The 26,622-nt window shown below is 41.6% G+C and overlaps 2 protein-coding genes across 5 annotated transcripts in view; one reads left to right on the top strand and one right to left on the bottom strand.

The window, feature by feature from the left end:
* The first annotated feature begins 832 nt into the window (after positions 1 to 832).
* RNF141 (ring finger protein 141) lies at positions 833 to 13,644 on the top strand. 4 transcript variants are annotated; one of them, XM_058807946.1, is made up of 7 exons: positions 837 to 903; positions 2,295 to 2,331; positions 2,757 to 2,956; positions 4,422 to 4,530; positions 5,482 to 5,663; positions 8,628 to 8,735; positions 10,269 to 13,644. In XM_058807946.1, the coding sequence occupies exons 3-7, from the start codon at positions 2,772 to 2,774 to the stop codon at positions 10,417 to 10,419; spliced, it is 735 nt and encodes a 244-aa protein (XP_058663929.1). In that variant the 5' UTR covers positions 837 to 903; positions 2,295 to 2,331; positions 2,757 to 2,771; the 3' UTR covers positions 10,420 to 13,644. The 4 variants fall into 4 exon arrangements, with proteins under 4 accessions (XP_058663928.1, XP_058663929.1, XP_058663931.1 ...); XM_058807945.1 differs by lacking the exon at positions 2,295 to 2,331 and having other exon boundaries at positions 833 to 903; XM_058807948.1 differs by lacking the exons at positions 837 to 903; positions 2,295 to 2,331 and adding an exon at positions 1,397 to 1,427.
* A 2,466-nt stretch (positions 13,645 to 16,110) lies between these two features.
* Positions 16,111 to 26,622, bottom strand: part of AMPD3 (adenosine monophosphate deaminase 3) — a 32,595-nt gene continuing 22,083 nt past the window's right edge. The window contains exons 11-15 of the mRNA XM_058807943.1: positions 25,892 to 26,055; positions 23,771 to 23,891; positions 21,649 to 21,822; positions 20,476 to 20,586; positions 16,111 to 19,543 (exon numbers count right to left, since the gene is read on the bottom strand). Of these exons, the coding sequence (XP_058663926.1) occupies positions 19,367 to 19,543; positions 20,476 to 20,586; positions 21,649 to 21,822; positions 23,771 to 23,891; positions 25,892 to 26,055 (747 nt within the window). The 3' untranslated portion in view covers positions 16,111 to 19,366. The remainder of the gene's footprint in view (positions 19,544 to 20,475; positions 20,587 to 21,648; positions 21,823 to 23,770; positions 23,892 to 25,891; positions 26,056 to 26,622) is intronic.

Below are 26,622 nucleotides of genomic sequence, written 5' to 3' on the forward strand. Positions count from 1 at the left end.
ATTGAGTGCTGTGACCTGTTCTGGACCCATTAGGAAGGACAGTGAGGGACTGGAACGAGCCCAGAGAAGGGCAGTGGAGCTGGAGAAGGGTCAGGAGCAAAATTATTATGAGGGAGCTGGAGGTGTTTAGCCTGGGGAAAGGGAGGCTCAGGGATGCCCTTATCACTCCCTACAACTGCCTGAAAGGAGGCTGTGACCAGGAGAGGGTTGGTCTCTTCTCCCAGGAAAGCAGCGACAGGATGAGAGGACGTAGGCTGTGCCAGGGGAGGTTCAGGTTCGACAGTAGCAGGAATTTCTTCACAGAAGGGTTGATAGACATTGAAATGGGCAGCCCAGGGCCGTGCTGGAGTCACCGTCCCTGGAGGTGTTTAGGGAACGACCTGGACGTGGCACTCAGTGCCATGGTCTAAGTGACAGGGTGCTGTTCGGTCACAGGTTGGACTCGACGATCTCAGACCTTTTCCAACCTAATCGACCCGATTGATGTTTAGGCGGGGCCCGCTCCTCTAGGCGACAACGCCACCGCACCGCTGGGTGCAGCGGCCTTACAGCCGGGACCGGGACAGAGGGAAGGAGGCCGAGGGCCGTGAGAGCGGCGGCGAGGGCAGGGCCGGCGGGGTCCCGCCGTGAGAGCCGCGGCGAGGGCAGGGCCGCCCGGGCCCCGCCGTGAGAGCCGCGGCGAGGGCAGAGCCGCCCGGGCCCCGCCGTGAGAGCCGCGGCGAGGGCAGAGCCGCCCGGGCCCCGCGTCCGCCGTGTCCCGGCAACAAGGGCGCGAGCCGCGCGCTTGCGTCACCCCCGCGCGCCGCCGCCGAGCGCGCGCCTGCGCGGCGCGGGGGAGCGGGCGCGGCGCTGCGGTGCCCGTGGGGCGGCGGCGGCTCCTCCGCGGGACGTGTCGGGGATGCGGTGAGCGGGGACCCGCCCCCCGCCGCCCCTCGGCGCCGAGCGCAAGGCCCGGCCCGGGGGAAGCCGGCGGGTGCAGGCAGGGCCGGGCGGGGGGAGCGGGCGGGGCGGCCGTGACGCAGCCGGGCTGAGCGCGGCCCGTCCCGCGCTGAGGGCCGGCACCGGGGGAGGGCGGGCGGGGCGCGCCTGGGGCGTGAGGGGCCGTGCCGGGGCCCGTCCGCGCTGCTGGGGGCGCCTCGTGGGTCTGCGGGTGACGCGGGGTGTGTGAGGTCTTGAAGGGTGAACAATAGGGAACATTTCATGGAGTGGCTTGTCGGAAGGGATTCACAGGGATCAAAGTCCAGCTCCTGGCCGTGCACAGGACACCCCAAGAGTCATCCCCATGTTCCTGAGAGTGTTCTTCGAACGCTTCTTGAACTCTCTCAGAGTCGCTGCTGTGATGACCACTTCCCTGGAGAGCCTGCTCAGTGCTCGACCACCCTCGGGTGAAACTTTCCCGATATCCAGTTCTGCAAACGCCCTCGCAGGTGTTTCTCCCCGAACTTTTCAGTGCTGCGGTGTAGGTGCTGAGCTGGGCAGCCCGCAGGAGGCACGGCGCTCCCTCAGGGGCTCGGGGGAGCAGAGCCCGGCGGGTCCGGGAGGAGGTGTCCGCAGGTGCCAGGTTGTGCTGCTGACGTGCGGGCCTGGCCGTGTGCTCACCGAACCCCGGAGAGCGGGGCAGGAGGCGCTGGAGCCTTATCGGGAAGGAGAAACGTCACTGGAGGGGGAGCATGTGTGGGAACAGAATTAAGTCACAACTCCAGCCATTAACTGGAACCTTACTGTGGTGAAATTGCATAGTACTTCAGTATGCTCGCTTGGTGTGCTGTGTTTTTCTCGCACCGTGCTGAGATCTCAACAGCTGTGAATTTTGTTCTGGGCGGGGTTGAGCCCAAGTGCTGCTGCAGCTGCCTGCAGGACAAAGTGCTGCTTTCTCTGTGGTGCCTCCCTTCAGGAGTTTGTAACGCAGCTCATTCAGACTGCTCCTGTGTGAGTTTAGGTGGATGTTCTGCAGTTCCCTTGCCCTCACATACCTCCGTCTGTAGAAGTCTTAAAAGGGCCTGACACAACTGGTTTGCTTGACGAACAATGAACTCTGCAAAGAGGCATTTTGGGGGAAGTCAGATGCAGGGGGATGAAGGGGAGTAAGTAGATAAATACTCAGAGGGCATGGCATTGATCCTTCGGCAGACTTTTGGGGAAAAAGATTTGGGTGTGAAGGAAAGGTGAAGTAATTCAGAGTTGGAGACATTTGAGCAAGTCAGTTCTGTAATACAGCCTGAAGTTGAGTGTTTTGTGTGGATAGGGAGGTCTCTAAATTGGTTTACACTGACACAGATTCCTTGGCTTACCAGTTTCAGAATGCCATGGGAGTTCTTTTGATCTGCTAATGTAAGTTTGATGTAAGAAAGCTGATTCCTAATGTGGTGTCTATGTATAAAGAGACATTGATGTGCCTACTTGCAAACATTCTGATATTCACACTCACAAATATTTAGAATAAACAAAGTTTGTCATAAATTACCATTGTCATCTTAAGATTTTTTTTTCCCATTCCATTGAATGTATTTATATATGTGTGTGTTGGAGCTGAATCTGTGTGGAAAGTTATGTCAATTTAATATAAGTATTGCTGTAAGCAAAACAGTACATTTTTAGTAAGATTATAATGCCACATTCCAGACTCTTTGAAGTGTTCTGCATTGTTTCTGATGTAACTATTCAGTTACTTGTGGAATAATTATTGTAGGCTAAAAGAAAGTGAGGGAGTAGCCATTCACAAACACACAAATGTAACTCTCAAATATTTTTGGCAGAGACTCCACAAGTGAATGAGAACTTCTCTCTGCAAAACTGAGGTGAAGAGCTTCACCATGGGTCAACAGATTTCAAACCACACACAAACTGTAATTAACAAGTTGCCAGAAAAAGTAGCAAAGCATGCCTCTTTGGTTCAAGAAAGTGGTTTCCTAACCTATGAAGAGTTTCTGGGAAGAGTAGCTGAACTCAATGATATGTAAGCTTTACTTTGCTTCTTTTTTTTTTTTTTTTTTGTATTTTACAAAGACCTTGTGTGCAATATATTATTGTGTGCTGGTAAGCCAGAACTGGCCCAATGGTTTTGAAATTATCCTTCATTTCTTTATGTTTTTATAATGGTTGTAATTACACTCCAAACCCAAGCCTTTTCTCCTTAAATTCCCTTCTCTGCAGTCCTCTTCTTCCAGCAAGTGTTGCTCTCTCTTAACAGTTCACAAGAGGTGGTTTAGAGTCATCTTTGTGTTAGTGTCACCTGTGTCCCTTATTGTTCTCCCTTCCACCTGAAGAGGCAATGCTGCTTCCTCTCTGCCTGTCAGTTTGGGTGGGAAGGAGCAGCAGGAGCCTGCCAGGGACAGCAGATCCACGTGGGCAGGGTGGCACCTGGGACAGAGCTGTTGGTGACCATCCCTGGCACCTCTGCAGACGTGCCAGGCTGCTCCTCATTAAGGATGAGCTGTATCTTACTGTCCCAAACCAGTGACCTAGATAATCCCAAACAACAGGCTGCTTTTTTGTCTGATTTTTCATAGCCTGCCTTTTGCTAGAGCAGCACAATGACAGTAAAAGGAAATGAGCAAAAAAGCAGTGTTGTCATGTTTAGCCTGTGTTTATGGTACACTGTGAGAGTGATAAAATGAAGTGGAAACACACACACACACTGAATAAGGGCTTTGTAATGTTTGCTGTTTAGCTAAAATGTGAATTTGTATTCAGTTTAGAAATTATCTTGGAGAGGGTCACACTTTTTTGAATGACCTTGAAAAACACACAGCTATCTTCTGGATAGGCACATAAATAGATTTTGAAGAACGTAACCTGATGTTTTGCCTGAGACTCCAGGCATATATTAGTATAATTCACTCTAAATTACTGTCATTCAAGTAGTTTCTTTCTTTCCAGTGTTTACCTAAACCTGAAAATACTCTGATTCTTGTGGACTAGAATGTTGTGTCTGTGTCCCATTAAAGAAACAAGTCTTAGGTCACCTGACACGTTCACCTGACTACTCATTATTAATATATACTAACAAAAAGTCACCTCATCAGCATATGCTGGTACTCACAGGCTTTTTTTTTTTTACATACCTGTTGAGGAAATAACTTTTCAGATTGGAGAAGAGATTGTGTGATTAGTGTAATAAACAGTGAGAGTATATGTGAATTTAAATGTCTATGAAGTACACCTGCTTGCTGGTGCTGGATCAGAAGACTTGCTCAACATTTTCTGAAGTTTGCTGTGCAGTTTAAAATGAAATGGATTGAGTATTCAATGACATGCTAAGAAAGTCATACTCTATAATTTGATGCCCCTGGGCAGTATTGCTAAAATCTCTTTTAGGGATAGAGAGGATACAGGTGAACCATAAATAATCACACTTGGCTGAGGCTGCTGATCTTTGCAGGTCCAGCACATGGCTTTAAACTGATGTTGCTTTGTTTCAGTACTGCAAAATTGGCTTCTGGACAAGACAAACATCTGTTGTTTGAAGTGCAGCCTGGATCTGATTCTTCTGCTTTCTGGAAGGTGATCGTTAGGATAATATGTACCAAAGTAAGTGTGAACATTTTAATTTGATGCACAGATTTGAGGACTGTCAGTTTTACTTGTAAAATCCAACACCTGCTTCACGTGTTTTGATACAGATGATGCATTCAAAGATGCTGTTGGAGATAAATTAAGTCTAAATGCTAAGTTTCTGCAAAAAGCACGACAACAAAAACATAGTTATAACTAAGTTTAAAGGAGTGATGCCTTCCAGTGGAGCTCTTACAGCCTTTAGTTACAAATGCAGGTGATTTGTGAGGTCGAGTAATCAAATGGTACAACAAACTGCCAACTGTAGATTTTGAAATTAGTAGTAGAAATTAATCAGGTTTTCAGGCATTATCAGTTGAGCTAGTGTGCCTGTACATAGTCTGATCCCTTAGAAAACCAATCTAAAGATTAAATGTTTTAATTAATGACAAAACCTTATGAAGTTTGCTCTGTCTAATGAGGAGATTTTCCCCTCTCTATCCTGTCCTTAAAGGTAAAGTCCTTTAATGATCCTGAGTCCCCTGAGCAATCTTAATGTGTGGTTAAACAAGGCAAACTCTGTTTGAAACCAACAGTTGGTACTTTGCTGTTTACTCCTAGTTTTTGTTAAGGTAGCCATCACTGTAGGCAATTTTGAGTTCAGATATTAAATGACTGATTTTCCTGTGCCTGGTTCTACGTTCAGCCCATTTCTTTGGATGTTAGGTCCCTACTCACACCTGAATCCATTGGAGTAGTGTTGGAAATGTCCTTGCCCTAAAATTGTGGTGCTGCCTGTGGTGTTCCTCACTCTGCAGCTGTGGGCAGTCCTGACGTGCTGAGGCAGATTGCAGCTTGTTAATGTGGTGAAGGGCACTGAGGAAGGAGGCTGCTGCCTTACATGAGAACTGCAGGGCTGTACAAACATTCTGAGCAATGCCAAGTTAAAACCTGATAAGTAATTGTAAACAATTCTCATATCTTAAGATAAATAAAACAAGTGGCATCGTGGAAGCTTCCAGAATCTTGAACTTGTATCAGTTCACTCAGCTTTATAAAGACATCACCAATCAAGCAGCAGGAGTTCTTGCACAGAGTGATACTTCTGAAGAAGCTGCTGAGAGCTGGAGGTCTCTGTCTTCGTGTCAGGCCAGCTTGTGGATGGGAAGGTATTTGGATACACAGTTACAGCATAAGCATTTTGGGAGTTGTGCTTCAAACCTGAACTGCAAATACCTGCTTGTTCTTGATAGCTGCAGAGCTTTGTACCATCACAAACAGGAACAGACACCTTCCCTTGCACCAAGGGAGCTGCAGTGCACTTGGGTTAATTCCTGAAATCTGGTGCTACCACACCTTAGCTTCAGCAGAGCCCTTTTAGAGATCAGTTCTAGTAGGAACATAGTAAATGCTGAGTGTCCTGAATAAGGGAACAGGAGGAAACGGAATCAGCTGCAGCTACAAATCCAGGGGGTTTGACAGTGTTTGTTTAAACACATTTTGTTATTGTTCCACTTAAACTTTCTCTTCCTCTTACATTTGGCATGTGGAAGTTCCCATCTGTTGCCACTAGAAACCCATCCATTATGGTAATAATTTAACTTGCAAGACTGGAAAAATGTGAATTGTCTCACTCATGCTGACCTTCTGCTTTGTTAACCAGAGGAAAAACAAAAGACTGAGGTCAACACCTGCAATAACTTGAGTTCAAACTGAATGTAAAAGCAAGAAGCCTGTCACCCTTTCCCTGTGTGGAAGTGTTGCTGCTACCAGTAGTTCCTTACTTTTCCTGAATAAGTTCATGGTCCTAACTCAGTTTAAAGTGAGGTAGAGCTAGGTTTTACAGGAAAAGGTAGTAAATGGTAGAGTTCTCTGTGTTCACCAGTGAAGAGCTGGCAGCCAGGTATTTTCATGAAACAGCCTGAGTGTCACTCTTCAGCTGTTGAAAGGAAAAAGGGGTCACCTGTGTTGTCACTCCATAGAGCCCTTTGGTTTTTCTGTCAGTGGATTGCAGAAGGTATTATTTTATTTTCATTTAATTTCCTGTAAATTGTGAACATGTTTGAGAAAGAACAGGAAAATTGCTTTCTCACACATTTTTCTGGAAATGGTCTTTTGCTTCAAACAACAAATCAAATAACTTAGACCTCAGTTACTTTGGCAAAACAACTTTATATATTGCTAAAGTCAATAAGGAGAATAAAAGATTTCCTATATGAGTTTCTTTTTCAGTTTTTCAGACTTGGAGACAGAGGAGATCCTTCTTGTTTGTAAACTTCATTACTCGAGGCAGTATCATTCACAAATAAAAACAGAACATACTTTGCTAATATGATGAAGTTTGGTGAGCTTGTGTCTTACCCAAGTTTTGCAAGTTACTAAGGAAAATATAAGCTGAAGCACCTTCAAGTATTCTGCACCAATGAAATCTTCTGTATATTTTTCTGTGAAAACCACCCATTTGCCTAAGTTCTTCTCACCTTCAGACATTTTTCAGCTCTGCAAAGTTAGCCTTCACTATCTAAAAATAGCAAGTGTTATCTGTTCAATTCTTAACTTTTTTCCCTGGAATAATACCCCATATCTCTACAACATCCACTTCCTATTCAGAGCATTCAAAATATGCCTAAGTGGTTTATACATTCTGATAACAAAGAGATAAGCATTTCCTTTGTCTGTCACTCCTTTATTTTACTGTTTCTTCAGGAACTTAGTACTGTGACTAAAGCTGACTTTGCAGAAGCTTTATAAATAGGCCTTTTATAATTGCTTGTGTAGACACCAGCAAATCTCAAAAATTCAAGTGCTATTGAAGGTTAGTACTGAGAATTGCATGGGGGAGAAAAACGAGAAGGGAACAGGTCTAAAGAACCCAGTGAGCAGGCTTCTTGGAAATTGTTGTCCTCATTGTATGCAAACTGCCATCTGTAAAAAAAAATCTATCACTTTAAAGTATTTCTCCAACAGCAAATTAAAAAGGAAACCCCAAGGACTTACTGAAAGAGAGAACAAAGTCATGTTGACTGCTGTTTAGTAGCTGGCTATTCTGTACAGGTCAAAAATGAATCTGTATTTGACAAGCTCCCTTAGATACCTAAGCAAAAATTGTCTGGTCAGTAGTCATTAAGGTGGACTAACTCCTGAAATGCCATTTTTTTTCTAGAATGCTATCTCTGTCCCTCAGGTCAGAACAGGGATTCCCAAATTAGGGTTTTTGGAACAACCCATGCATTTTAGAACAGTTCCTTGGTTGTTTTGGAAGTGAGCTGTGACCATAAAATTGCAAACTTTACATGTCTGGTTAGGCCAGTGAAAGCTGAGGATGCTCTGCATCTTTTTGCCCTTGAGAAGTCTTGATGGTGCCAGCATTTGAGATACTCCTGCTAAGAACATTAGATAAAGATACCTCATATTTGGGGAAAAGATATAAAATGTCAACATCTGTCTTTGGTAGTGAGATAATTTTTAAGCTTCCCCACCAACAAAAACACCAGGGAGTTTAACTGGAAAAGCTGTGGTAACAATCATCTTGAGAGTCCTAATTTGGGGAGCACTCATATGGAGCATATTGCAAGCTAAAATCAGCCTTTTCAATCTAGTGAGTAGTTCAGCCCCTGGCATTTTGATGCCATGTGAAATGAGTGAAGCTGCATTCTGGTTGGTAGTGATCCTCTTGACGTGCATGTTTTTGTCTAGGATATAAACCAGCACACAGAAATTTGGAAAGTGCATTATGAATTAGTTCAGCCTGAGGTGCAGTGACAGGAAGGAAGGCAGGTTCTTCTCCTGCCTTTAATGTAAACAGTGTTTCTGTTCTTTTCCCAGTCATGTGATATGAAACAGTTACAACTCCTCACACTTCCTTGTTGATATGAAAAGGAATTTACAGAACCCTTGGCAACACCAAAAGCAGCTGACACAAATACTAACACAAAAAATAAATGCACATTCTGGCTTAGTTTAGTTCACTGCTAACATAGGCTGGGATGACATAAGTAGCCCATTCACAAATTAAAAGCACAGGTGTTTCTTTCTGGCCATCAGTAATTATTATGAAAAATGTAATAACTGATGTAGTTACTGGGGCATAAATATCAAACATCTGGAAGAAAACAGTGTCTTCTCTTCTGCAGGGTTAAACAGCTGACAGATGAAGAGGAATGTTGCATCTGCATGGATGGGCGTGCTGATCTCATCCTGCCGTGTGCTCACAGTTTCTGCCAGAAATGCATTGATAAATGGTAATATACACAAAAGAACATTCATTATTTTATAGTATGCGTGTTTCAGTTTGATTTGACAGATTCTGTGGTTGCCAAATAATTTAAAATTGAGTAAAAGCAGACTGAAGCAGAAGGAAGGCAGGAAATTTTGTAAAAAAGAGATGTGAAAATGCTGTTCAGCATTTGTTTTGTAATTTCTTACATCTTTTTATTCTTCTAAAATTGAATTGTTACAGTCTTGCTCAGAAACTTGAGAAGATGGTATATGCAATGCTGGCATGTTATGCTTCACAAATCTCATTTAAGGCTTGTTAAGACTGTGCAAGTATGAAGGCAAGTTGGACTGTCTGTCACTTACTTGGGAAATAACTATCAGGGAGGTTTTTTTCCATATGTTATGCTTTCACTTCAGATAAACAGCATACAATTTACTCATTTAACTATATCAGACTCTTCCAGGAAAATATTTCTTCTCCATGGCAGCACCTTCAAATTTATAACAATGTATATAATGTGTACCTTACAGTGTTCAGCTTCACAGTAAATTGAACACCTTTTCAGCTTCTGCATCTCTGATACATCAGTTCTTGGAAAAGTGGGAGAGAAGAACTTCTTTGTGGAGGAATACAGCTCTTGTCTGACCATACAGGCCTTCAGGGATTAGGGAAGTGTCCAGGCAGTCTAGCATTAGGAGACACAGACCTGCTCTGTTCAAAAAGGGTTTTGTTGGCTAGTTAATGCAAATGGATTTGCACATAATTTGTGCATAAGAATTTGTTTTGTGGCTTTTTGAAAGTCTTACCAGGGAAGTTACTCTTGTAACAAACACCAGGCTTCCACAAGGAAAAACATTGTAAAAATCATTGGATCTCAGAATACAGCAAGTCATTTCTCTCGTCTGGGAAAATGTCCTAACATCGATCAGCAGGACAGGGCTTAGTTTAGTGACTGTGCTGGAGAGTGGATTATACACTGCTTTGGTTGATGAATCAGCTGAACTCCTCACTAAATTCCAGCTGCACCAAGCTTTTTTTTGGTCTGCAATTGTTAAGGTTGATCTCCTCTTAATTAAGGCATAATGGAGGCTCCCAGCTCAAAAGTTGGGATTCCACGGGACCAGTTCTAAACCTCTGTGGGCTGCATGACCCAGGAAAAGGCTCCTTCTTCTCTTTATCTTGGAAGCCTGTGGAGATGGGTTTCTAAGGACCTCAGCTGAATTCCTGAAGATAGGAAGAATTAATTTAGACAGTGAATTTCCATTTAAACTTTCTGGCCAGGTAGCCAGATGATCCTGTCTGACCTGAGCAAAGGACTAGGAGGAACATGATTCCAAATTTTCACTCAAAGAATGGAGCTGCATTCAGAAATCTTCCTCACAAAGAAAGAAGTTTTTAAACAAGCAAAATAGATAGGTGGCTTAATCCAGTTAATGTGATCATTCTTGAAGTTCTCACTGGGCTGGTTTTTGTTTGGGTTTTGTTTGTCCTTTTGGGGGCTCTTTTGGCTTTTTGTGGCCAGCGAAAAGCACTCATTTCTGTGCCTTCCTAACAGGAGTGACCGCCACAGAAACTGTCCCGTGTGCCGCCGGCAGGTGACTGGGGCAGGAGACTCCTGGGTGGTGTCAGAGGCCCCTACAGAAGATGACATTGCCACTTACATCCTTAACATGGTGGATGAGGCTGGGCAGCCCCACAGACCCTGACCCTGCCCACAGGCTGATCGTGGCACAACCACTTGAAGCTTTTCTTTTCCCCAGCGTCTGGTTTTCCCCCTCCTTGCCGTTCTTCACAGTCTGTCCTTCCCTTCTCCCCTCGGCTGCTGTGAGTCTGCGCTGCTCTCCTAAAGCACAGGGGATCTGAGCAAGTCTCTGTGTGTGCAGTCCTCGTTATTGAACTGTTCTTTCAGCAAACTCTTGGATCATTAACACAGTTTACTTTAACAACAACGTTTGATGTTAATTAACAGTTCAACTACTCGACGAAGCAACTTGTAACAGCACAACTACAACTGCAAACTGCTGTTTGAGCATCGCAGTGTCCTGCTACAGAGATGAACCGTGGCAGATGGCTTGACCTCACAGTTCCTACCCTTCAAAGCAGTCCCTTATTCACAACTAATGTGAATAAAGATGATGAGTTAGCACTAGTGGTTATTAATTTGAAATTTTACTGTTGAAACTTGAAGATGTCCCACTGCCTGTTCTTCAGTAGGAAGTTATTGCTGCTCTTAGTGTTTACAGATACTTAATCTGATCTGTTATAACTTTTAGTATTAATTATTTTAAATCTGTTTTTGAGAGTGTAGGCAGGTCTGTAAATGTACTTGTGCACTTCCCCTTATTCTTCTAACAAGACTTATCTCTTAGAATATTTTTTTAAATATGATATTTAGCATAGTCTTATTAGCTTGGAAACATTAAATTCGTACACAATCCTAAAAGCAGTAAATCAGCTTCAGTAGTTTTTGATAAAGAACAGCTATAATTATTTCTAAACATTGGGCATATTCTGAAGAGAATGCCTTTATTTGAATTAGCACTTAAGGTGTAGTTTAGTGTGATGCTGTGGCTTTATCTGCTCCTCTTGAGTTTTTGAAGTGATGAGATCAGAGTTAAAAGGTATATGAAGAGTTACAAGTGATAATCTAAGTAAGGGTGCTCTACTTTCTATCTACAAGTGCAATATGCTTTTATGTAGCAGAGGGAAACTTCTTTAACAATAGTGTGGCTTGGACTGAGATGCACATGTGACAGCTTGGAAAAGGGATATCTCAACTGGAGTGCAACAGTATTTTGTGTCTAGCAGAATAAAGCCTTTAAGAGCTGAGTTTAGACAGTCTAAAATTGTTAGTATTCAGGAAACCCATCTTAGGCCTCTTTTGCATAAATAGTGTTATGGAAATGAGTGGCTACTGTAGAGAATTAATTTTATATATATATATGTATATTAACAAGTATTACTTTTTCTCACTCAGTAACCTCAAGTTAAAATATTCAAGTGTAGCATTTGAAGGAATAACAGCATAGATCTTGCTTACTGTGAGACTGCATTTTTCCTTACCATACCTGTTAAAATTCCATGATGCCCTAAGGATTAAGTCCTTTTATCACAGACAGGTTCTGAACTAAAAGGCATGTGTGCATGTAGATATGCACATTTAGGTTATTCTTCTTAATTGGCTACAAAATAACTTAATTACATCAATTTGTTAAAGAATGTGCACAGAGTATGGCACCTGTTTGAGCTTGGCTTGTGACACCATTGTCAGATTTATCATAGGTTTTAAGACAAAGGAGCAACGTACCCTTCATGTTTCTGTCACCTGAGAGCCAGTATGGCTTAGTGTGTAAATCTGTATTTAGCTATGGAAAAATCCTTTTAGGAGTGTATACAGCTGAGAGCTCTTTTTTTTTTTCCCCTTTTCTTAAGCCATTGATAGCAATGAGATATTCTTCAGTAAATGTATAGAGTGTTTGGTTGCATAAAGGCAGTTGTTGTTTGGGCTGGAAATCGTTTCTGGCCCAGGATTTCCCACTAAAACATGTGCAGGTGTTCCTAATAATGCACCAGTTTGGTTTCTTTTTGCGTTTTGAGGTTGCATTAGTCCATGTTCAGAACTTTCAGATAATCTTTGAATTTTTTAAACTTTTTATATCACTGGAACAGAAAGAGCATCTAAATGAAAGACTCAAGCTAACTTTATTTTTCAAGTACTTCAAGAATTATACTTCTGAACTGAAATTTTATAAGTTGATTTTCTGCTGAGAACTTACATGAACTTCTTAAAATGTAATTTTATAATGATGCAAACAAGTTAATTGCAGCATAATGACAATTACAATATAAACTAATGCAAAAATTATTTAAATAGTGCAAAAGTAAACTTTGTATTCTGTACAGCTTTTTTAAATTAAGTTGCTGTAATTCACACTGCTGTGATGTAGATACTGTAATGTGTGCCTTGTAAAATAAATGTACTGTATGTTATATGGAGAAATAGATACTTTAACACTGAAAACCTAGTTATTTGGTACTGGTTGGTATTACTTAGTCTGAAGTGCAACATTTAGCAAACAATTTTGGAAAAGGAATCCATTGGTATGGACATGGCAATGAGTTCCAGAAGTTAGACCTTGAAAATGTGAATTACTGCAAATAGCTGTTGGTGGGGGGCATTAGAATAAATTAACTTTCTTGTGTTAAGTGAACATTTCTTACAGGTTTAATGTGAAATTGTAACTTAAACATTAGAGATGGTATTAATAGCTAAGAACATTCCACTATATTAAACTTTGTCTATGAATTGTGCAATAAAGTTACTTTGGAAGAAATGTTAGAGTTCTTTTAAGCTTAAGGAATCTCTTGGCTTTGGTACCAGAGAATTGTGAAAACTGAGTTTTGATCCAAATACAATTGCATTGTACAGGTGGTGTGGTTGAAAGTGTGGTGAGTCAGAGCTGTCAAACTTTGAAGGGTTGTATCAACAAGGTACCTCAATGCAGCTCTGCAAAAAAAGAAACTGGCTCTGATTTGACCTCTTCTAGGGACACAAATAAATTGGAACATTCTGAGATTATGGGAAAAATTAAACTCTAATTCTTACAGGACAATATTGAGGAACATGTTTGTTTGGGGAAAGGATTTTTATTTTCAGAGAAGTGTGGTACACTTTTACCCCAAGTAATTTCATCATGTTTCTGATGGTATTTTGAAGTTTAAGAATGCTGAGGTTTGGAGTATTTTTTTCTTAATTTTTCCTTGTTTTATGTAAGAATTAAAATATGTAATTAATGTAACTCTTTCCTCTGTCTAGTTACTTGGCTTATCTGTTTGGATCTTTCGAAGCCAAGGCAGAAATGGGAGCAGAATTCATTAACAGATCAGGAAATTAGAATGGATAAAATGACCAGTTGACAGGCACAGCAGGAGGTAGGTGTACCAGAGCAATTAGCAAAGCTTTATATTTACTAGGTTTCAACTTTAGGCACCATATCAGTGTGATGATAGGCTGCTTTTTTGGGTTTTGGTTTTTTGTTTTTTTTTTTGGAAATACACCGTTTCCCACCATTTTGTGGGAAATGGTGTATTTAGCTTCCTTCTCTTTCCTTTAAATAAAATTCTATACATAATTAGAAAGGTTTTTTCATCCATACTCTTTCCAGTTCTGGAAACCAGGCCAACCACTGAGATCTCTGTGTTACAGGTTTGAACTGAGCTGTTCAGTCCCACCCCTGTAGAGCTGTATGTGCCAAATGGTTTATTTTTGGAAGGAACATACTGGCCACGGTTATTTGTGCTTTGCATCCAGATAGATCCTGGAAGAACAGCCTGTCAGGGAGCCCTAAGGATGTTTGATGTAAGTAGGAGCTGTATGTTAACCTGCCTGGCCTTAATCCTTACACTGCATATACAAATGCTTTGATTTTGTATTCACACACACTCTGGAATGGAAGTAATATGACAGTAATTATTTTCTTTGGGCTTCTGTTGTTGAATCATCCCTGAAGATAACTTGCCAGAGGTTTTATTCTCACTGTTTTAAGTGTGTGAACAGAATTTTGCTTTATGAGTGTGTCTTAAACATCAGTCATTTCAATTTTTGTTCGCTGTCATTTCTTCCAATGCTTGATTCCAAGGCATAGAATTTATCATATAGCAATATTCTTTAACGACTGAAAACTTTTCCTGCTGGATGTGTCACTGGAATTAGCCTGGATGGGGCTGTGTGCTTTCCAGTGACCACGGTGTGTGACCACCAGGTAATGTTTCACTCTGAGCCAGCCAGTGTTACAGCTGTGAGGGATAGGACAGCACATTCTGCTTTTGTGTCTGAGCTGCCAAGATGTTCATTAGCAGATCTGTACTTACCTCACTAACCCATCAAAATCCAAATAGTAAACACTGGGCATGGGATTTGTAGGTTTAACATTAGAAGGAATGATCAGTTTTGTGAACCTAGATAGAACTTTGCACTGTGTGTCTGCTGGAATGAAGAATACAATCCAATAGGTGATTAAATGAGCACTCTTCTTTAGTTCAAAGTGCTATTTAAAAATGCTGGGTGTTTTCACAAAGTAAATCTAAAGTATTTGGAAACCTGCACCTCTGAAATTTGTAAGTGTAAGAAGGTAGGAGTTTGATACAACAATCTGTGCTTCCATGCTGATGTGGTTCTGACCCATTTTAACAGCCCTTCAAAAACATTTGATGTGAGACCTGTCAGTCATGGTGCGTGACTAATGAAGCAGTGGTGTTGGTGTCTCAGTTTCATACAGACTGTGCTGTTTAACAGTGGTGTTCAGTGCTTTGAGAGGTGTGGGGGAGAAATGCACATGTTGTCATATAGTGCAAGGGGTCCATATTGCCAGAGTTTTGTACCTTCTTGATGTTTCTTGTAGGCAGCTCCTCTAGACACTGACTCTTCCTTGTCCTCACAGCAGCCAACTGACTCCAGTCCCCTCAACCAACTAATCCACTCTTGTATAACTCTTCTGATTTGCTACAGGTGTGGCCTGTTAAAATCAGGCCTGCTCCTAATCCTTAATAATTGGCTCAGCTGCAACTCTTTAGAGGGCTAAGATTACTTTCTATACTACCTTTATTTACTTATGTTCTATCCCCCTGCATGCACATTTCTCAATTACAGACGAACTGTGCTCCTGTGCTTCACCAGTGCTGCTCGTGTACAGAACTAAAGTTTGTGTACAGAAAGGGATGATTTTCTAATCTTAATCCAAAAATCTTGACTCCCTTTCTTATTGAAGTGGTTTGTGTTATGCTTTTCCTCAAAAGTCATGGTGACTGTAGCAGGATATCTGTGTTGATACTATTTATTTAAATGTGTCACTTGTTGGCTTCTTAGTTGGGTTTTGTCAGATAAATCTGTTGTGCATGCTCACAAAATCACAGAACCTTGAACTGCTCTGCCCTGAGGGTCAGGGCTGCTTTCCTGCTCCCAGGCTGGGTGCCTTGACTCTCAGTTCAAATCCACATGAGGCTCCAGGATCAGCAGGAGCTGCTGCATGCCCTGCCCTGGGGCCCAGCTTGGATGGGCATGGAAGCAGGGGGGGCACCAAGACATGGTGGGGGCAGCAATGCAGTTTCACTTTCAGAACTTTATGGCAGGTCTCGGTGGTTGTTTTGCATTAATACTGAATTGTTTTAAGCCAGATAAGCCTTTAGCCTCTTCTCCTAAATAGTGCTCACTGTCTTCCCTATCTCCACTGTTTGTTTTTGTTTTTAGTTTTCATGCTTTATTTAGGTTTAGTCAATTTAATTGTGATGGTTTTAGTTCTCCTTAAATGTGGGGATTGGGAGGACCTACACTTTTTTGGAGAGATATACACACAAAATCCATAATCATATTCTTTTACAAGTCATTCATTAGTGTAATGTTTAATGCTTCCACAAGTGGCAAAAGATAAACATAATGTAACTTAGGCACAGAAAGAAAAAGCAGTTTTTACAGACACCTTTTCAGACTTAGATTTTAACTAGGCAAAGAGAACAGAAATGTTTAGCCACACATAAAGAACAATGATATGAGACAATAAGGTGGCTCTGGGCTGTGAAAAAAAAAGTATTCTCCAGTCACAGAGAAAATGCTTTAAGTTTGCTAAAGTAACAGAACAGAAAGAATTGTTCAGGTTGTAAACATCAAATAACCATAATTAACCATTTCAGGTTGAAAGTATAAAATGCTTTTGAACCAACAGATTTAAGGAAGCCTCGAATAATGTTTGAGCCTCTCTCCTAATGAAGCAAAGAGTAAGTAGGATGTTCTTCCATCCTGCAGCAGTACTTACCCAGCTGCCACCTGCAGTGATGTTCTTCCAGCCCCTGAGTCAAACCAGCTGTGTTCTAACTGGGTTTGACCTCAGCACAGCTGGGGGGATCAGCCACTGCCCTGTCCTGCACTGATGTCTGTGTGTACAGCAGTGACTTGTGCTGCATCTGTCTTTCCATTCCAGCCACAGCCTGAGCCCTCAAGATTACTCTGAACAGCCTCACATTAGTAAAAAAGTGAAACTTTCAAAAAACAAAACAAGGCAAAGCTTAAGAACTGAACTTGGCAATCAGTAACATTTGCCCAATTAAAGGATGACCAGGAGAAATGTAGTAGTGGAAGCTTGAAAGGATGTCTGTTTATATTTCCCAAATATAATGCTATAAGCCCAATTTCCCCTTAAAAGCAGCACACAAGAAAGCAGAACTTGTGGTCATGATCACTTATGTGTTACTGTGGTTATTGTCAGAATCACAGTTACTGTTCATTCACTGGATATGCAAATCCAGCTGGTTTTTTTTCAATAACAGCTACAGACCTATTAGAACCTGAGGTAAGGAAAGCTGAAAAGGTATTAAATATATACACAAATTTGGTGTAATTTTAAGGAAACTAAAAAAACGTATAGTGACAACAAAAGCAGCACTAATAGGTGAAACTACCCAAGTAAAGCAATGTTTATCTGATGGAAATACTTAAAATTGAAATTCTTCATACCAAGCATGTTGCTTATTTAGCCTGGATGCAGATGTTTTTTCCAAATAATGTTATGTTGATAACAGTTTATTAGGAAGTTGTACTGATTACAAAACAAGACATTTGCATTTGATGCAGCTGAACAGTTTAAGCCACTTTCTCAGACTTCATCCTAAACAAATGACACCAATCCTGAGACTGCATTCTGTGAGCTGCTAAAGTTCCCAACAGTGAGGCCAACAGGGGCTGCTGACTGAGAACTTGGGACAATTTTGCTCTCATACAGTTGAACAGCATAGTGTGGTTTCACATAATTTTTAGGGATACAAGGAATACAAAATGTGGCACATTGCAGACATTAGGATGGGCACTGAAGAGCAGAAGTAAAATTCTCACCACCTGTCTGCAGCCCTGGTTTTGGATGAAAAGCCTCTGCAATCACTGCAGCTCCCTCTGCATGACATTGGCCAACTGTGATGGTAAGTGGATGGCCAGAGCTCTCCCTCTTGTGCCTTGGATTCCCTCAGAGCAGCCTTAATTCCAGGCTGCTTCCTGACATCTTTAGGTTTATCTCTGTCTTGGGGTGTTCTTGCAAGGCTGCACAGCTATAGGAGGTGATAAGGAATTCATCCTTCCCCTGCTTTAGTGCCATTTCCTTGCACAGGAGAGGGGCCTGGCCTAGGAAATACAAGTGGCACAAGACATCTGGCTGAGCACAACATGCAGGGTTCAAAGGCAGCTGAACCTTGATGGGCCAGTATCAGTTACTGGCTTTTTATGCATTAATGCTGAATGCCTGTTTGAAGAAGCCCAGTGTCCCTATGCAGGATATTAGACAGCCATAACCCTGGCCTCAGATCCTGCCTCAGGGACTGGAGGCCTTTGAGCTGAGTTGCTCTGCTGGACTCATAGGCATCCACACCCTCTGCTTCCCCAGCCTCGAGTCTTTTTTGGTGTGAAACTGTGCAGCTTCTACAAGGCATAGCTGCCATCATGTTATCACCTTTAATCCTTTCTGAAGTACTGTGTCATAAAGATGATGAAACAGAAAAAAGACTGAAAGTGATAAATACTCCAGTAGCTGTATTTTACTAACCACTTCCTCATAAACAGATAGTTTAACATAACATACCATGATTTGAAATGACAGATTTCAAGTGGGCTGGCTTCTGTATAAATAGACAGCTTGACTTCCCATTCAGCTGTAGTTGACTAAAATACAGACTAAAACAAATGTGTAAAAATATGTCAGAAGTAGGACCAGAACCAGGTCTGGCATTTCTACCACTGATTCATAAGAACACTTCCCTTTTTCAAGTAAAAAATTTCTTTTTACATGCAACCAGAATTATCTGCATAAATTTCTAAGTAATTGGAATGGGCATATCCACATATTCCCATTACAAAGCAATAAAAAAATGTTCTCAACTTTCAAGGCAAAATTTTCTTGATGTAATTGGATTCATTACAATCTATAATAGTGATTTTGACACGATGCTTTCCATTTGCTAGATTAAAAAGCATTCATCTGCTGTTCTTCACTGACATCCTACATAACAACAGCAATTAATTAGTCATTGAACAAGATTACCCAATGTTGCTTTTTCTTGTTTTCCAATGTAACTGCTGAAACATTGAATTAAAAACTATATCAGAACACCTTCCAGAATGAAAGGGCAGCCTCAAAATTCTGCACCCCATAAAAACTGGTAATGAAAAAAAAAGGTTAAAATGGTTAAAATTAAAAGTGTTAAAAGCCATGACTGGTACTGAGACTTGCAGAACCAACTCAGGTGGGTGCATGCTGTCAGCATCTGTGGGATCCTCAGGTGCACAGCACAGCTGCTCTACAGATACGCTTTCTGGTTTCCCAGGCTACGCAGCAGGGCACAGTTAAGACAGTATGAAACAAATAGTACGTGATTCTGAGTTTGCATTTAATATTTACAGCAATCTTAAAAAGCCTAATGTTCGTAGAAACCGAAATCTTTGCAACGAGAATAATGCAGTAACAGGTGGTGGCAAACGCTGTTTACCTTCCACAGATACTCCCTTTGTCTCTGTACTGTTCAGTTATGTCTCTGTAGCATCAAAGACAGGTGATTTGAGGTTAATTAGCATCTTATCCTGCTTAAGAGGAACATATTCTGGTTTCTCTGAGTTTGTAACTACTTGGACAGACTAGAAATATCTTCTGTTCTCATGGCATCAGCCAGGAAGCTGAGTTCATTGCACAGAGTCTCGTACCTGAAGGCCATCCGGATCTGGGCGACATTTGTCTTTCGAATGTCATTTCCCTCAGGCCCTTCCTTGCAATAATTCACCCCTAAGAATTTCTGCTTTTCCTGTGAACGGGATTAAAAGTCAAAAGGAAGAAGTCAGTTCAACTGCTTTGACTTATTGCAGAAATAAGTGTTAGCTGAATGAGTCCAGCACAAGTGAAAAGAGCAGTTTCAACCAGCTGGCTGTTGAACTCTTCCTCAGAGTCTTAACCAGTTTAGGAGATTTTAAGGCCAAAGTTTATCCATATAATCACTGAAAAGTACACTCAGTCTGGCTTGCTAAAACCCTCTGTGTTAGTGTTCAGCCTTCACTGCCACATCTTGCATGTGAGAGGGCGAAAAGAGGCTTAGGTCTCTTCTGTTGGTTAAATGTCACACAAGAGGAAAATGAGTAGTTGTCAGCAGGGAATACTGGAAGCAACAGAATATACTCATGAAGCCCTTTCAAATACCAGTTCCTTCAGAGAAATGTTCTAAAGTGACACAGAAGAAAGAACGGTCTAAAGTAAGTCCTAAAGAAAGCCTTGGCTCTATAGAATTTTAAAGCCAAAAGGGAATTTAATCTAATCTGACAGCCTATTTAAACCAGAATATTTTCTGTAGTACTCCCTTTTAAGTAAAAAACCATGTCTTACTTATGACAGGCAGTTTGTTTTTACTTAATGCTAAGACATGGTGCAGAAAATCACTGGCAGAAGGATATTACCCAAATAATTAAAAGTTTGTGACTGGAAGGACAACTGAGTATAAACAGACATCTGGTCTCTCTACATATTTTAAGAATTCCAAAACAAAGCTAATGGGGAAAAGTAATATTAATACTTTACTTGTAATGTAAGACTGCATAGCAGATAGTTTGTGACTATTTATGGAAAAGAGGACAGAAATGAGCCCAAATACATCACTCAGCACCTGCCATTCAGTGCTCAGACTATTGACTTCTGGGATCCTGCTTGCCTTAATATTCACAGGAGAGGTTTTCCAGCCATACTTACCTTATCTGACAATCCACTCTGTAGAACGCTGTTTCTTGCTATTTCACACAAGTCACACGTGCTTAGTTTCCACACCTGAGCTGCAATAGCATATTCTTCCATGAGAGCTTCCTGCAGCACCAAAATACATTTGAGAATAAATTATATGTAAATAAGATATAAATGGGGATACATACTCATTACTAGTAAGGATTTTATCCATGCTCTTTAGACAGCTGTGAAAAATTAGAAGTTTGAAACTTTAAAATCACAACTACTATGAAAAGAATTGTTCGTGTCAAATTTCCCAAGGACTACTGGTTAATAATTAATAGGCATTGGGTATCCAGTTAGCTTAGTCTAAGAAATTGCAGCTTGAAGTCCAGATCCTTGGAGGCATTTCTTAGGCAGTTCCAAAGGAGCCCCCAGGGTACACAAACCCCCTGGAGCACCCAGTTGTAAAGCCTGAGTGATTTTGCACATGGACATGTAGCAGGGCAATTTCTCGCTCCGGCCCTGCCCCGTGGGGCGGGCGGGTGTGGCCCCGGCGGGCTGGCCCAGCCCAGGACGGTGCAGGCTCCGTGGGACTGCAGCCGTGTCCGGGCCGGCAGCGGCTCCGTGCCCCGGGCCAAGGCTAGCGGGGCTCGGCTTGTCCTGGGACACGGAGCTGAGCGATGGATGGGCCTCTCTGGGCACAGCTCAGATCGGTGCCAGCCACAAACCAGGGCATTGCAGCCAGTGACCAGGCACTCCTGTCCTGCCAGACCACCCAAGGGCAGGAATCTGTTCCAGCTCACTGAGCAAGCACCTCGTATGTCATCATGAGATTCCACATCGTGTTTTTGTTATGTACTTCCCCAGACTTATTAGAGTAAGGAAACTGGACTTTCCTGGCACTCTAGAGGATTGTTTATGAAGGCTCAAACCTCCCTTCAGCCTCATCCTTCATTTTATACTTCAAACAGCCAACACTGGAGAGGCAAGAGTACAAAAGAAACATAATTAGGAAATCAGACATTTCCTTCTGAAGCCTAACAGTGAGTAGCAGACAGAGAATGAGGAGGGAGAATGAATGAACTGACTGAAAGGCATGACAATATGTCCTAAGCAATGAAATAAAACAGCTTTCAGGTCATTTTGGACCCTTGTGGTGCTGTTGCCAAATTCAAAGCTGGTGCTTTTTGCAGTTCCTACCTTTGTATAATGAAACTGCATAGGATCATCTGTGGAGAGGGAGACATGCAGGCCCTTATGGAGAAATTCCCGTAGCGGATTTTTGGAGTACTCCAGGAATAGGCTGTTGTTACTAAGTGGGGACATAGCAATGGGTATTTGTGCAAGATAATACAGATACTGGAGGACAGGACTCTGAAAAACAAAACACAGTCAGCATTTAATGGTACTATGGGATAATGGAAAAGAGAAGGATTTCCCTTGGATAAAATGGAAATAGCAATACAGGGGGAAAACCTCAGATCAAAAAATTTAGGTTGACCATGACTTCTCCAGGAAATATTTAAAAGTCTGAATTTTAATCTTACTGATCTTTATAAAAATAATTTATGTTCTTAAATTAGTCTGTTTAAAAATACAATGACTATTATTACTGTAGATTAGTAAGTGTATATATGACCATTATGGGCATTGCATTTGATATCAGCTGCTTATCAGCCCCAAAACCTGAAAGTCACAGAAAATAAATGGGGAAGAACTGCTAAGCAATTTTTTATTTCCAAAGCTCCAGTCCAATAGATAAATTTTAGGAGCAAAAGAAGTTTTAAGTTACAACAAGTCATGTGTTGCTGTTGTACATAATCTAAATAATCTGTGATCACATCATCTTTATGACTGTTTTGCCTTAGCCAACCTATGAACCTCACAAGTGCCTTTATTAATGTTACTATTATTAGAACCTGCTATGCCATCTTATCACACCAGGCCATGCAAGAGAGAGGGAAGAGGAGAATGCTTTGGTCACACACTGCTTTAGTGCTATTCTGTCTGGGTCTAATTTTATGAATTATTATTCTTGAGCATAGTATAAGACATGATTTTAGGTATATTTTTTCTCTGTTCTTGGTTACGTTGAAGAATACAGAGAATTTTCCAGCATTAACCAGAAAAAACTCACTTACAAAGGAACTACTGAAAAATTACAGTAAACTCAGTACAAGTCTGCCACCCACTGACCAATTATTTTAATTATGAAACAGTGCCCTGAGGATGGGATGAGTGATGGTTTTCATTAACTAATGTGCCAGGAACAGCATTTGCTCTGTCATAAAACATTTGTTCTGTCTAGAATATTGTTGTGTCAAACAGCTATGTTGCATTTCTTGATCAAAATAATCAAATCCTTAAAGCACTTCTGAAAGAACCCTGAAGTACAGAAATGCCAATCAGAGAAAATGACCTTTGTTCCCATAGAGAAAAAATGAGAGCTTTCCTTAACTTCTTCTGGGACTAAACCAGGGAGCAGTAGCAAGTCTAAAGTTTTAGATTTTGTTCACATAATTTTAACTCTGCTTGGAGTATCCAAAAATGGGTGCTGCCAAGTCTTTGACATATCTGAACAGTTGTTCTTCCTTCCCTGTGAAGACAAAGCTGTCTTTTTGTACCTAAGGAAGTTCAGTAAAACTTATTTATTTCATGGAATCATGAAATAGTTTGGTTTATAAGGAAGTTCAAATGAGCTTATTTATTTCACTGAATCTTGAAATAGTTTAATTTGTAAGGGACCTTAGAGATCATCTGGTTCCAACCCCCAGCAGTGGGAAGACACACCTCCCACTGGACCAGGTGGCTCAAAGCCTCATCCAACCTGGCTTTGAACACTCCCAGGGATGGGGCAGTGACAGCTTCTGGGCAACCTGTGCCAGGGCCTCATCATCCTCACAGTAAAGAATTTCTTTCTAATATCTCATCTAAACCTACTCTCTTTCAACTCCCCCTTGTCCTGTCACTACCTGCCCTTGCAAAAAATCCCTCTCCAGCTCTCTTGTAACCCCCATTTAGCTACTGGAAGGTCTCCCTGGAGCCTTCACTTTTCCAGGCTGCACAACCCCAACGCTCTCAGCCTTTCCTCACAGGAGAGGTGCTCCAGCCCTCTGAACATCTTCATGGCCTCCTCTAGACTACCTCCAGCAGGTCCACGTGTTCTGGTGTTGGGGGGGATCTGGGTGGAGTTTCTGACCAAACTGAAGAGTTACTTGTGCCTTGCTAAGAAAGTGAACTAATGAAAAATGCCCATTTGGTGCCTTCTGTTTGAACCAGTGATGGATGTCTGAGCACACAGTGATTAGTTTAGGAGCAATACCTTTTTCAGGAGCAATCCATGAGAGATGTTGTCTGCTGTCAGAAAGGCAGAAACAAGGTGTGTGATAGACCCAGCTTCTCCACAGTGAGGTCGAAACAGGAAGGTGCACATGCCTCTTTCCCTGAAGAGATTAAAAGCAAGTTTCACTTAAAAGAAAGCACTGTTCTTTATCTATTTTGGTATATAACTGCCAGTAATATGTAGATTTAAAAAGAAGAAAATTAAGTTATATATTCTCATACAGTTTGATGTGACATCTACCCAAGTTCTGCCTGTAGTGGGCTGCTCAAAAGGGCAGTTCCTTCTGCCACCAGACATATTTGTGTCTTCTTGCCTTCCCCAGTTACACCTCATTTAGCAACTGTCTACCCATTGGCTGAACAGCTACTGAATGGATTTCAGTGGAGTGAACTGACAGATGGAAAATTCAGTTAACCCATGCAACCTGTGGCTGCAGAATTCCTGCTTCAAAATGAGGGAAGAAGGGGAAGCACATTGCCAAGAGTTAGCTAACAGTACCTAGTGTGATCAGAGCCTGCCATCTCAACAGGTTTAGTGTAGCATAAAACCACACCTTCAGAAACAGAGGTGATCTAGGAATGTTAGTTATTACACCAGACTTCCACTGTAATTTCTAGAATTACTGAATTATTACCTGCATTAAAAATGATGCTGGGTTTGAGATCACAATGGACCCTGTTACTCAGTGCAGACAAATGTCCCACAAATATTTGGAGATATTCAAAACAGAATTTCAAAAAGGAGTGTTAGAATATAAGGCAATTCTAGGGTGGAAGTCAGTAACATTGCTCCTGATGTGAGGATGTAATCCATCCTTGCTGATATTACCAAAGATATAAAACAGTCTTGTCAGGGCTGTGTTGACTCAAGCAGGGTGATTAACAGGGTGAACAGTTAGTGACTCATTGGTGAGTTCTGTCAGTATCTCAGCTGTAAGGAATATTTAATGATTATCTGGGGGCATTTTAATACAGTAGTCAAAATGATCTTGAGGTAAAAAAGAAATGCATTAGTTCTGGCAGAATCTCTCTTTGGAACAGAAAAAGCATGTAGACTACAGAGAATGTAAAGGAAGTCAGGAGAAAGGGATGACTTTCCTGCAGCTACCTGCTGTGTGTCCTTTTCATTATAGAATTAAAACAGCTACACCTGATTGTTGCACATATGAGGTAATTTGAGGTGGGTGTTTGCATTATGAGTTTTGATCAAATAGGATGATTAAAAAAATGCTTGAAGTAGCAGTGGGAGAGGAGAAATAACATTTTGAATGCTAACTTGGATAAAACTGTAAAATGACAAATCTGTGCACCTTCTATAAGAAAATCCAAAAATGTTTTCTACATAACTAAAGTAATCTAAATAATGAAATGAAGTGAACCAAATCCCTTCAGGGTAAGTGATGACACTCTCACACTAGTGGATAACCTCACTGCCTTGGCTGGAGCTGTGCAGGTCAATGAGTCAGCTGCAAATTTAGCAATATAACCTCACATTGAATTTCAGGCGTTCCTGAGCCTGATGCCAAAATCTGCTCTGACAGGCTGATGTCACGTAACTCTCTGCATTACTTGCCCAGACGTTGGTCTCAAAAATATTAAACTGAGTTGAGTCAAGAAGCCTGCTAAAGGAAGTTAGCTGGATGTGAAGTTTGTAGTTGTGTCCTACTTGGTCTGTCTTAATTCAGCAGCCCCTAAGCCAGTGTGCCACAATATTACTTTGTGTCTCAAATTACCAGGAGATAGCCAGGCACCAAGAGACAGGTGCACTGTATTTGGGAATCTGCTGCAAAGCCAAGCAAAGGGCAGTGAGTGGGTTTTGTGGGGTTTCTTTTGTTTCATTTGGTATATGCAGTTTTAAGGAGTTAAAAACCCCCAAAACACACAAAAATATCAAACCAAGACCTTAATCTGATGCCTCTACACCTTCTGAATTCTTTGTTTGAATTAATTCTATCATTAGTATTTTCAAAATATCTCAAGTACTCAACTCTGTAATTCAAAATAACCCTTGCTTCAGAAGATCTGTAATCTAGACACTGAAATTCTGAGAGAAAGATACTGATTTTCTGGGAGCTTGTAAAATACAAAAGTGTCTACTTACCTTCTAAGGTTGTTTAGCAACATGATGTTGACATACATATAATACAAATAATAGCTATATGGGGGATTCTTCTCACTGGTCCAGAGGTCAGGGTTAAGGCTCTTGTCAGAGAACATATGGCCACTGTGTTTGGATTCATCATCAACACTGTCAAAGCCAGTCACCTGGTGGGAGAAGAAATTCCCAGAAATAAGGGGCTTCAAGAAGTAAACTTCAGCGCCACTTACTCTTGCTTCAGGACTTGTTTGAACAAGCATCCAGTCCCTCCTCCTTCATTTCCATCCCTATCCTAGCAGTCCTGCTGCTCTGCATCCTACCATACCATGCACACAGCAGGAATAACATGTTTTGTCAAAGTTTTACCCATTTTTTTTCTCCTGAAACAAACAGGAAGCCCAGGTGCACAAAAGCCTTCAGGCTCCTGTGGGGGTTTGCGGAGCTGCAAAACTCCCTAAGATCCAGACTAGAATCCTTTGAACTCATCTGCTGTCTTTGATAAGCAGCTGGAAGCAAGAGGTTCCCAGCAAACCTCAGAGCTGTGATCTGAGGCACACTCAGAAATGTCTGTGTTAACCTTGTCCCAGCAGCAACATCCCACTTCTCTCCTGAGATCCATCACAGTGCACACAAAGCTTCCTTCCAGCTGCCTCCTTCTTGGAGACGAGTTCAGAAACAGCTCAAAGTGCCCATCCTGGATGATGATGCACAAGAGCATGTAAACATTTTTGGTC

This window comes from Ammospiza caudacuta, chromosome 6 (genome assembly GCF_027887145.1).
Source record: "Ammospiza caudacuta isolate bAmmCau1 chromosome 6, bAmmCau1.pri, whole genome shotgun sequence".
Taxonomy (NCBI): Eukaryota; Metazoa; Chordata; class Aves; order Passeriformes; family Passerellidae; genus Ammospiza; species Ammospiza caudacuta.

Coding starts and splice junctions, on each gene's coding strand:
- RNF141 (XM_058807945.1), top strand. CDS start 2,772: ATGAGAACTTCTCTCTGCAAAACTGAGGTGAAGAGCTTCACCATGGGT. Junction 5,664..8,627: donor GCCAGCTTGTGGATGGGAAG/GTATTTGGATAC, acceptor TCTCTTCTGCAG/GGTTAAACAGCTGACAGATG. Junction 8,736..10,268: donor CAGAAATGCATTGATAAATG/GTAATATACACA, acceptor CCTTCCTAACAG/GAGTGACCGCCACAGAAACT.